The 12,480-nt window shown below is 44.4% G+C and overlaps 1 protein-coding gene across 2 annotated transcripts in view; it reads right to left on the reverse strand.

The window, feature by feature from the left end:
* Positions 1–12,480, reverse strand: part of MAPRE3 (microtubule associated protein RP/EB family member 3) — a 47,153-nt gene that overhangs the window by 4,059 nt on the left and 30,614 nt on the right. For both annotated transcript variants that reach the window (XM_017650714.2, XM_017650715.2), the window contains exon 2: positions 417–544. In XM_017650714.2, coding sequence (XP_017506203.1) covers positions 417–537 — 121 coding nt within the window. In that variant the 5' untranslated portion in view covers positions 538–544. The remainder of the gene's footprint in view (positions 1–416; positions 545–12,480) is intronic.

Consider the following 12,480-nt stretch of genomic DNA (forward strand, 5'->3'; position numbering starts at 1 on the left):
ATTAGATAGGTGCTGTTATCTCCATTTTCTGGATGGGAAAACTGAGACCTACAGAGGGGTGGTGCCTTGCCCAGGGTTTACTACAAGAAGAGCTGAGATTTGAACCCACTATGGCTCAACTGGCCCTTGTGCTGTTAGCCTCTGGCTTCCCTGCCCATCCCAACTTGTAATACCCCACGGCCTCTGCCCACCTGAGGCCATTCACTGTGCCTCTTAGATTTTGCACTTTCTTCTCTTTCATTACATGGGACCCTATTTCCTTACTTTAACTCCAAACACAATGACTGCTTTAGGGCTCTGCAGCACTCCCCTGTAATCCCAGTTACAAGCTTGGCTCTGTCTTGTGGCTGTTCTGCCTCCCGTCTTCCCTCCCTTTCCCTCCAGCAGGGCCTGCTCCCCCATTCCCAGCCTCCTACCTGAACAGAGCTGTTCTATCTTGGTGTAGTTGAGGTGCAGGGAGTCATTGACCCATGCAAGCATGTCATGGCGACTCAGATTTTCACTGGTCACAGATGTGGAGTACACATTGACGGCCATACCCCAGCTGCAAGGGAGAGGAAAGACAAGGTCAGCACTCAGCAGCCTTGTGCTGTTCTTCAGCTGTAGGAGCGGAGGAGCTGGACAGTCCCTGGGGAAATGAAAAGCATTTCCTCCAGACCAGCCTCGTGGTTCGCCCTCCTGGAGAAGGGGGCTTATTCACTCTGTGACATTTAGTAAGTGTCTACTATATGCTAGGCATGTGCTAGGAACTGGTGATACAAAGTTGAGAAAGTTGTTGTTTCGGCCTTGGAGGAGTTGATACCTACAGAAGGGGTGACAAGGCAGTTAAAGCAGCACTTGTAAGTTTAGAGATGGCACAAAGATGGGTGTCATCTCTTCTGTCTGACAAGGTCAGGGAAGGATTCAAGTAGAAACGTTGGCGCCTGAAAGGGGTAGGAATTTTCTGAACATACAAGGGGGTGGGATGGAAGGGCACGCAGACCTGAGGACCAGCGAGAGCAAAGGCACAGCCTATTCCAGGACTCTGAGTTGCCGGCAGGCCTGGGGAGCAGGTTTTTGTTTTGGGGTGTGGCACCACGAGAGTGGCAGGGACTGGTTGCAAAGGGCTTCACTTTCCTTGAGAGGTCTGGACTTTCTGCTCAGACAATGGGAAGCCATGAGAGAATTTATGCAGCAGCATTCTGACCAGATTTGTGTTTTAGAAAGCCAACTGACCTTTGCTTTTCCTCTGACTTCAGCAGCCTGCTGGTCCACAGGCACCTAAATTCCACTTGTCCAGAACCTTCCCTTACTACAGTATGCTTCTGCTTCTATGTTCAATATCCCAGCAAAGGTCACCTGCGGTTACCCATCACCCACCTTAGAAATCTGAGGGGCTATCCCAGACAGCCTACCCTCCTTCATCCTCACATCCACTCATTCAAGTTCTGCAGCTCTACCTTCTCAGTCTGCCCTGCTCTTGGCCATTTCTCCTGCTGCCTTGGGGGTTGTGTGTACATTCTTTCCTGCCAGGGCTGGCAGAAGCCTCCTAAAGGGCCTTCCTGCTGCCAGTCTCTATCTCCCCCTAGCCCATCCCTGACACTGCTGCAATCAGAATCCGTGTAGAAGCAGCTTGACCACACCACTCCCCAGCTTGAAGCCCTTTCCATCAGCAGTCATACATGAGACAGCCATCGGCCGAATTTGCAGACTTGAACTGATTAGCTCTCACAGTGTTGGCAACATTTTCAATCAGGGCCCAATATTTTAAAGTTGTTTAAATATTTTAAACACAAACAATTTGGGATTTCTGGCTTCTTTTGGCAACTGGGGCCTTTGTTCCTACACAGCAGCAACTGTTGTAGCTGAGCAAAGGCACTCCTGCTGTAGCCAGCAGGCATGAGCTCCTCCTTCCCAGCTCCCCATCCTCAGGCAGAGGCCAAGTGTCAGTTCTATTTATTACTGACTTGCACTGTTAAGAGAAGGAAAATATATCTTATAACTTGCACTTATCAGAAATGGAGATACAGAAGATAGACCAAAAGGCCTGTGTGTTTTGAGAATTGTGAATGCATATTTCTGGAGTGAAGTATATTTCTCTCCATTTAATACACAAAGTGTCTCTGTGAAGGAAATACACCCAGCCACTTCCCTGTCCCCTATAGGCATCTGCCCTTACTAAGTGACCCCCTTCCCCCACTTACCAACTCTTAAATGGGCCCCACCTCTTCAGCTGCTCGTCTTACTTTGCTCCCACAGTTGGGAGTCAAGGGCAGCTCCCTGCTTACTCTCTGTCTGGAATGCTGCCTCTGCCCCAAGTGCTCATTCTCTGCTCCAGTGGTTCTCAAACTGTGGTCCCTGGAGCACTCTGGTATTCTAGGGGCATCAGCTTGTTAGAAATTCCAATTCTTGAGCTGCACCCCAGATCTACTGAGTCAGAATCTACACTTGACCAAGATGCCCAGAGTCTGCAGGCACAGTCAGATTGGAGAAGCTGCTCTAGAGAGGAGGCTCTGTTGGCATCTGCTAGGCTATTCTCCCCTGTGCTCCCCACCCCAAGTATATATAATGGAACCTCATTAAATACACGTTTAACTTCAATGAAGTTTTTGAGAAAAATCAGGAGAGAAACCCTCTCGTTTATTCCTAGTTATTCCTCCTTTTGAAAATAGACCTTGTCCTTCATTGCCCAGAGAAAGGGAGGTCAAGGCAGGCCAAAAAGCCAAGAGAAACAAAAATTATAGTCTTGGGAGCTTTTAAGGACTCCGGGACAGCAGTTCCAATGGAATTCCAGTTCAGTTCGACTGTACTTGAGTCTCCTCACACACAGTAGTTTTGAGCCCCCTGCCTTGTATCTTGTATCTGACCCTTGCATAACAGTGGACTTGGTTAAAGATCTGCCCCCTCTACAGAAAGTGCCTCGAAGCCAGGAGTGGTGTTTCCAGGCCTGTGACAGGTAAGGTATTCAGCAAATCTGTTGAATGATTGAGTGATGCCTCCTCATGTCTGTTCTTCTAAATCACCTTTCATCGCCTTCTGGCCTGGGCCCCCTCCCACCACCCAATTCAACCTTTAGGACTCAGCTTGGTCATCATTTCCTCTAGGAAACTTTCTCTGAACCTCTGTGGTGAGACATGTGTCTCTGTGTTTCTGTAGTACCAGGAGCATAGTCATGGCAAAGAGTCACATTCTCTTGAACTTAATCGTCCCTTTCATCTGACTGTAAGTGCCTCAGTGGCCCACTGCCTCATTCAGTTTTGGGTCCAGACCAGTTCTCAGTGAGCTCCTAAGTGGAGTTAGGAGAGTGCTTCTGAGTTTTCAGGAACTCACCTAAAGTAACATCAGTAGGTGTGGCTGGAGGGAACGGAGACCAAACTTGATCAGAAGGCAGAATGGGCAGGGTCAAAGAAAGTGCATTTTATTTTGATGAGCAGTTAGTTGGGGACTATGAGAAAGAGAATCTCTTCTATTTCTTTTCCATTTGCCCCTGTCCTCAAGGAGTTTATAGTCTTATTGGGAGACAAGCACACAGGAGAACAGTACAGCCAAATGCTCCAAAGTATGGTGAGAACAGTGCTGCAGGGAGTCAGGAAGGAGAGAGCACGGGGATCCAGAGATACTGGCATGGGGTGTGCACAGCCCCAGCAGAGTGGGTAGACCCTGCCAGGCCTCTGGGGGGTCTGCAGAGGCCTGCCAGGAGCTGAAAGCAGAGGGGACCGCCTATTCTGGATATTGGCCTTATTTCATTTCAAATAAGCTCTGGCACTTATTTCTCCCTGAGGCTCCCAGGGAGGGTGATTCTGGCTAGCTGCAGCTGTGCAGAGCAAGGCCTCGGAGTCTGGATTGGTCAGGTCTGCTTCGTCGAGGTGTAGGGGGGTCTTGGGTTGGTCCTGGGAGTTCCTGAGACACTTTGGAACTTTTTTTCTGTTTACTGCATATGAGTTTCAAAGGCTGATTACTGAATAAAAACAGAGGCTCATGTGTATATGTGTGTATAACTATATTGTATGTATTATTATATATTATATATATAACTATAAATAACATACTATATATAAGCCATGTATTTATATGTGATATATATGCAGTATGTTTTTTATGTATAGTTGCACACATACACATATATATACACACACAAATATATTTTATGTATATGTAATTTAAATATGCAGGTGATCAGTGCACAACCAGATATTAGAACCACAGTCCTCATCTGGTGCATGGACTTGGCTAGGACTGGCTCGTCTGCATTGCCATGGCAAAGGCTGGCATGTTGGGATGTTTTGCTACCTCCCTGGGGGGGACAGTGTTAGTCATCTTCCTCCTTGGTACACAGGAAAAAAATCTCTAGTTTCCCTTCCAGAACACAAGTAAAGACCTTGCTATCAGTGTTCCAAGAATCACCATAGGTACTTGAAAAATGCCAAAGTGGTCTCAGCTTGCCCAGAAACTCCCAGTTCTGTTCATGTCTGATGACGGGAGGTATCTTCCACCCTTTTGATCAGTATGAATCTAGGGTCCCAAAAGTGGCAACAGTGTGTGTTAAGAACGAAGTTGGGGAAAAATAGCTCCTTTCAGGGTTTGACAGTCAGTCATGCTGTTCCCTCCTGTGGGGCTTTTGGGGAAAGTGTGGGTTGGGTGGAGTTAGGCAGGAGAGTGGGGTAGGTAGGTGGGCAACTGATATTAGGAACAGAGCTATTGTCTCCACTCAGGACTGGCTCAGGTTCTTTCAAATGATGCTACTCTCTGCCCTGGCTGGTGTCCGTTTTAGCTCAGGAGGCCTCATCCAAAGCATGCAGGGGTCTTTGCAAGTATTCTCTGCCATGCTTGCTAGAGGGCAATAAGAAACCAGCCTCCTAGTTTCCTTGTCCTTCATCCTAATGGGGAGGGCAGGATTTAATTTTCCACTCCTAGATGTGGCCCTGTAAATACAACTGAATTATGGCCAGCAGGTGGCACCCAGGTCCTGAGCAAAGACTCTAACGACATGCCCCCTCCCCAAGTCCCCCTGTCTCTAGCTCAGTTTAGAAAAAGGGAACTCCCAGCTTTGATCCACCCCCCACAAAGAAGCATAGTTTGGTCAAAAGCTGGTGGTGAAAGGACAAAGGGAAGGTTGAGTGTTTATTCCTGACCTGGTTGTCCTCTAAAAGCTGAAACAGCTGCTGTGGCCTGGAGCATTGGGTCTAGGATTCTGGACCTCCCTGTTCCCCAAAGCCACAAGGTGAACTCATCAACTGGCCCAACTTCTAAGGACTTTTTGGATTGGGGGTTGACCCAAGCCTAGACTCAAACCAGACCAATTTCTGGGGGGCAGAGGCTGATAAAGCCATTACCCAAGTACCTGGCCCTAAGTGGACCAGTTGCCTCTACTTCCAGCAGAGACATAGTCTGAGAAAACGCAAATACAGCTGTTACCCAGGGCTGCTTCACCTCCCCTGAGAGAGTGGTAGGCAACCACCCAGAGTATACAGACGCTGTCCCAAGGGCTACAATAGTGGGGTCTTCCAACCCTGTCCTCATGTTTCTGCCATCATCTTTGGCAGCTGGTAACTATCAGGAGAAATATACCCTGTGGCATGTCACCCTCCAGGTTGGCGGGAAACCCAGTCCAGGCTCAGACTGGCACATGGCCTTGGGAAAAGCCTGCTCTGCAGGATCTTGACTCCTGCAACCAGGTCTGGAGTTATGAGAAAGAAAAGTTAAGGAAGTTTAATCTGGTGATTTCATTCAATCATTTCCTATGCTAGACCAAAATGTTCCCAGTGCATTCATTGGCAATGTAAAAGTGATTGTAACTCTATCAGGAGAGGTAGAACTGCTCGTCGTTCTGTGGCCTAAGGCCTTGAAAATGGTCAGCAAGACCAAATCTCCACATTCCAGGGTCTGAAGAGTTTCTAGAGACCATCCATCTAGTTCCTTCTCAGAGAGCTAGGACTACACTTAAATCTAGGCATTTATTTTCCTAAATCGTAAATAAGTCTGCATAACTCTGAAAGCTCACATTCTAACATTTAATAACTGTATCACCAGCCTAAATCTAATTTTGGCTTTTTTTTTTAAGTCTTCAGTGAACTCTATGTTCCACAAATATGTCTTGAAGAAAATTCAGTGGCCCCAGTCTCCTCTAAATCTTTGGTCCCTAGAAGAACCCCCACAGTTCCCAGGCCTCCATCCTCTGCCCAGCATAGTTATGAAAGACACCCCAGTCTTTCAGTTCTGCAGTGGGTGTTGGGCATGCCTCCAGCAGGCTCCTAAAAGGTTCTGCTTCGAGAATATTGGATCTCAAGTCAGACCTGCCTCTAACATTTCCTAGCTGTTTGGTTTTGGGCCCGTTTCCTCACTTATGAAACACGGACAGTAACAGCCCCACTTCACTGGGCTGTTTTGGGGATTAAGTGAGCCATGCATACAAAGTGCTGGGCAGAGCCTGGCATATAGTAAGTATTTGGTAAGTACTGTCAGCATTACTGGGGCAGGCACTGAGAATCCAAAGGCACTTGTCTGAGAAGCAGGTGTCCAATATACATCCAGCATCAGGTCTCTGAGACCTTGGAACACCAGTCCAGGAGGGAGGCAGACTTTATCTCTAGAGTCTATTTTTCTCTACCCCTTCTGCCTGGGGACAGCCATCTGGGCTTCCAAGCTGCGCCTCTGACCACGATCCCGCCCCAACTCCAGGGCCCCAACTTCAGATTTCCCATATAGTCTGCACTGTAGTTGCCATCCTACTGGCCAGGAAAACCGGAGCAGATGCCATGGACAGAGGAGAGCAAGCTCTGAGGAGCCTGCCAGAACATTTCCTGCTCCTGATGTGGGGCTATGCCCATTATCACTGGGTTTCTCCTTCCTGCTCAGGCCCAGGGGGCTGAAGTCACCTGTTTGGAAAATCTGCAAAATTACTACCCTTTGTCTCCTTGGGTCACACATCCAGGTTATTCTGGGGTTGCATGGAGGCAAGGATGAAGGTTTCTGAAGGGTTGGAGGACACCTGCTGGTGGGTCACAAAGCCCTGGCAGCCCCAGCCAATCACCTTCTTCTCATGGCTGAGCAAGGGCCTGACTCATAGGGAGTCTCAGCCCCTTAAAGCTGAATTAGCCAAAGGTAGAGATGGGCAGGTGAAATAGTTCCGGGGCTGGCGGGGCACCAGCACAAGCCAATCCAGCAGGTCCAGGACAGGGCTCTGAATGGTGTAGGTTCATGTAAGGACTGGAGCTTCTCCAGGATTCTGTTCTCATCACACTTTTAGGCCATGGAGCTCTTCCATAAGGTCCTGAACCCCGCTGAGGTCCCAGCCATGGAGTCCTGGACATGTCCTGTTGAACAATGACTTGAACTCTTAAAATGCTTTTCCCTGACTGGTCTGGATAATGTTATCACACCCCTTGTAGCTGCTGTCCAGGACCTCTTCCCTGGTCTGCTCTGTGAGGTGGTGCGCTGGGCCATCTGTGGCTCAATCAGTAAGTGTTCATTGACCACTGACATGATGTGCTAAATGCTCTGTGAGGCACCATGAGGACTCAGGACCATTTTAAGGCATGGGTCTTGTCCTTAAGAAGCCTTTGTTTGGTTAAAGAAATAAGAGTAATTCATAAAACAACAAGGGCTCCCACAAATCAGAACATAAGAAATGCTTATTAGTGAAAGTACATCTGGCTTTTAAATGCTTATAAAGGATGAGTGGGACTCAGTAGTTAGATGCTTTCTGGGAAAAGATGGCGCCTAACTTGGGCCTTTAAAGATGACAGCATGTCAGAAAGCAGTGAAGAGAACATGGGGTATTAGGGATATGGGAAACGTGTCTGCTATCACTTTTATTTTTAAAAAGGAGCATAAGACCAATGAGTAAATGTTACAAGAATGTTAGGGAATGTTAGGGGATGTGACTGAGAGGAGGAGAGGGAGGGGTATCTCAGGAGCCAAAGGAGGGACCAGTTCCAAGGAGGAGGCTATCTGCCATATTAAATGAAGTTACCAGACCGTAGATGGAGAAATGGCCATGGGATTGTACAAAAAGAAATGATGAAACCTTGAGTCATTTTGTTGGAGTGTGGAGATAGAAGCTAGACATGCAGACAGTGACAGTCCCAGATCATTTGCCCACAAGGACGGTGGGAAGGGAAATGAGGACTTTGTCATCAAGGCCATTTGTGTCTGCTGCAGCCCTGCAGGTGGCCTAGAGGGTAACTGCCTGCATGGTGGAGAACACCTGGCTGCTTTTAGTAAAATTGTGAAGCAATATACAGATATAACCTAGGCTTGTGCTCTTTATCTGTACATCCCATGCATTCTCCTTCAGAATCCATATTCTGTCCTTAAGTTCTAGATCTCATCTGTCCAAGGAGGCTCATGAGTGCAACCTCACAGTCCTTCCAAAGCATCTATGACACCGTGTCACGAATGAAAAGAATGGGAAAAAATTTAAATGTAATAAAGTCTTGACTAAGTTGAATGTTTGGAAAATGTTTTAAATATTAATTTACTGTTCTGTCTAACTGTGGTTTATCAGAACCCCTTTTAATCTTCAATTTCATTGAGAAATTTTTTGAAAATTACTCTATAAGGCCGGGTAAAATGAACAAATTTATTACTAAGGAATTTCCAGAGCCTTGGATTCTCTTACTTGTTTATTACCATTTATGGAGTGTGTGTTCCAGGCACTGAGCCAGGCACGGGGCCTATAGGAAGGAAGGGGACCCAGCCTGGGCCCTTGAGGAGTTCACAGACTAGCGTGGGAGCTAGAGAAGTGAACAAAATAATCAAAGGGCAAAATATATTATGCTACAACTGCCAGCTGTACGAATGGCATGACGTCAGAACAACTCTGCTTCCTGGGTCACAGAAGGCTTTGTAGAGAAAGTATAGTTTGAATTGGGTCTTGAAGGAGAAGCTTATCAAGCAAATAAGAGTCAAGAGGAAAGAGGAATGGACTGGAAGGGTGGGGGGGATTACAAATAGTTTGCCCCAGAATGCCTGTAGGAGGCAAAGATGTGGTTAAAAAGGGACACAGAAACCACATACCAGGAGCTCTGTAAGCACGGTAGGAACTATTACATCCTGGGAGAAACTCAACAAGGGATTTTTTTCATGTATACAATATACTTAGTACACAAATATTTGTAACAATACAATAGTTAAAACCACTGAGCATAATTTCTAAATCAAAACTGCAGCAAATGAAATAACAGTGCTTAGAAACTGCATCAAATTAGAGGTATAAACTTCAAATTATAAAATAAATTAGTCATAGGAATGGAAATACAACATAGAGAATTTAACTAATAATACTGTAATATCTTGTTGTAATAGCAGGGGATAACTACACTTACCATGGTAGCCATTTAGTAATACATATAATTTTTGATTTGTACATCTGAAACCAACATAATACTGCATATCAACTATATTCTAATAAAAAATGCTGTTTTTCAATCTTAAAAAAATGAGATGCATTAAATTTATAATTTTTGAGGCTTTATTTGATATTACGTTTTCTAGCAAAAATTGAAAAGAGTCTCCTGTGCTGCTTGCAGAAATCAATCCCCTCCAAATTTCTGTAAACTCCTTATTTTGAAATAAGGTTAGACTAACAATTGCACAGGACAAAGAATTCCCATGTATCCTCACCCAGCTCCCCCAAAACATCATATATAACAATTGCTAAGCCTAGAAGTTAATATTGGTGCATCATTAACTAAGCTACAGACTTTATTTGGATTTCATCAGGTTTTCCATGCACAGTAATGCATCTTTTGTGTGTGTGTGTGTGTACAGTCCATGAAATTTTATCACATGTATAGATTCATGTAATCTATTCATGTAATTCATGTAATCACCACCCTACTAGGACACAGAACTGTTCTATATCCTCAAAGAAACCTCCTTGTGCTTCCCCTCTGTAGCCATGTCCTCCAACTCTAACCTCTGGCAATCACATATGTTTTCCATCATTATAATTTAATAATTTGAAGAATGTTATATACATGGAATTATACTGTAACTTTTGAGACTGACTTTTTTTTTCTCAGCATAATGCCCTTGAGTTTCATTTAAGTTGTTGCATGCACTGATAGTTCTTTTTTGTTGCTGAGTAGTATTCTAAACAATGTATAAGTGTGGATGTACCACAGTTTATCCATTCACCTACTGAAAAATGTCTGGGTTGTTTCCCATTTTTGGTGATTACAAAAAACCCTATGAGAATTTTCCTCAGTCTTCTTTTGCTTTATTCATGAAAGTCTGGCTCTGGGAGAGATCTCCATACTTTCCTGTTCTTTGGAACTATAAATCAGGTTGGGGTTTGTAACTGGAAGGTCCATACATTAAGTTTTGGGAAGTTGGGGTGCTGAGACACAGGTGCATAAGCAACTCTTTGGACTATTCCCAAAATTATTGGTTTGTTTCCATCTAAACCTAAGTCTGTGCCCCTCTAGACCAGATTCTTGCTTCTTACATGCATTTACATTGTAACTTAAATTTGGGAATTTATATATTTCTAGGTGGGACAATGTCATCAAGGATAATTTTGAATTATAGTGGTCAGTTTAGGGAGCCCTCGATCTGAACAAAATTGAGAGATGCTTTAGCACAAAAAGGGGACAAAGTTTTAAAACTAAGTGGTTCACAGAATCCATTAGAGTTCAGAATGACCTATCTAAATTTCTACCCAAACCTGCACAAGACCCTCTTAAAGCTCAAGAAAGACTAATATAATATAAAGCAGAACAGAGACAGGACTCATCATACCATGAACAATCCTTGTAACACCCCTATCCTTCCAGTCAAAACCCCTGTGGGTGGGGATATACATTCACTCAGGACCTTGGGGCCAAAAGTGCAATAGTCATTTCCTGATCAGAAGCATATACTCTTATCTCCAGTGCTGCCTGAGGCTGCATATTTTATAGCTTATGTATTTTATGTTTTTTGCATATATGTTCTGCTTTCTTTAGTGTTCCTTTAGACCCAAATAGTCCACATTTGTTTGCCTTCTGGGAAAATCAACAATATACCTGGATTGTTATGACCCAAATTTATTGAGATCCCTCCTACTTTTCACAGGTCCTCAGCCACAGGCCAAGGACCTTACATTTCCCTGTAATTCTTCATGTGGATGACTTTTTGTTGTGCTCAAAAGGCAGGCAAGCTCTAAGACTGATTCCAACTAGCTATCATTTTCTTTCAGAAAAAGCATAAGGTTTTCAAAGTGGAGCTACAATTTTGTCAAAGTTCACTACCCAGGACATAATTTATCCCAAGGAGGTAAATCCTTCACTTCTGATGAACATAGGCTATTCAGAACTTTCTAACTTTTCTGAAATCATCACATTTATAACTTAACCAAGTACTCAGTATGCAGACCTCTTCCTTGGGAACCTAGGTGTGAAAAAGTCTTTTGTGGGTTAAATTCGCCCTTCAACAATCTTCCACTTTGGTTTTACTTATTTACTATAAGGCTTTCTAGCTATTTGTACATGCTAGATCTGGACAAATCTTTGGTGTTATGCTTCAACTTCATGGGAATCATCAGAGATCAAGTCTACGGCAGTCTCTCTTGACCCTTGGCAAAGCGTGCTCATCTCTCCTAAGGGCCACAGCCCAGCAGCTAAGCTGGTGGAGGCATCTGCATCCTTGCTTTTAGGGTCTCCTTTAAGTTTGATGGCCTTCCATGGTGTACAATATCTGTAGCTCACTGAAAATGGCAACATTTCTCAGTAAGTAAGCTTACCACCAATGAAATGCTAGTATCTTTTCCCTCATATATCTCTATTCATTGTAGTAATATTTTGAATCCTGCTAAGCTACTTTTGGATGTCATGTTCTCAGGTCATTTTGGCCCATCAGTTTCTGCTGTGGGAAAAAGAGATTGTTCTATTATTCAAGAAGGAGAAAAACTGGGTCTTGATTTAAGAACCAAAACCCTAGCCACTCAAGGGAAATCAGAGTTGCTTTCTTTTCTCCTTAGGTCTTTTCAGTTCATGCTTTATGAAGTCAGGGAAGTAGGGAAAATCCTACTGAAGGTGGAGTTGACAGGATTTGTTGCAGAATGGTTGTGTGATATGTAAGAGAGAGCAGGGGTGACCCAAGGTTTCTGGCCCAGGCCACTGGAAAGAAAGAGATAATGACAGGAGGAGCAGTTTTAAAGATGGGGTGAGGACCAGGAGCTCACTTAATATCATACTGTGAACACTTCAAAGAATAGGTAAGGGTATTAGGAAATGTCATATGTAATGGCGCATGATATTCCATGCTATTATTAAATCATTTTCCAATTGTTGGACATTTTTAAAATTTAGATAGTGTTGGAGTTAGTATCTTTGAACATTTAGTTTTTGTCTAAATATACTACTACCTCCTTGGGGAGGGAATTATTATGTCAAAGGGCATGACATGTTTTTAAAGGTCTAATATCTTTACAAAAAGTCTATACCTTTTCTTTTTCTTCTGGAAGTTTGAGTGCTCATTCAAACACACTCTTACCAACATGGAACATCATTGTTTTTC

Source organism: Manis javanica, chromosome 1 (assembly GCF_040802235.1).
Source record: "Manis javanica isolate MJ-LG chromosome 1, MJ_LKY, whole genome shotgun sequence".
Lineage (NCBI taxonomy): Eukaryota > Metazoa > Chordata > Mammalia > Pholidota > Manidae > Manis > Manis javanica.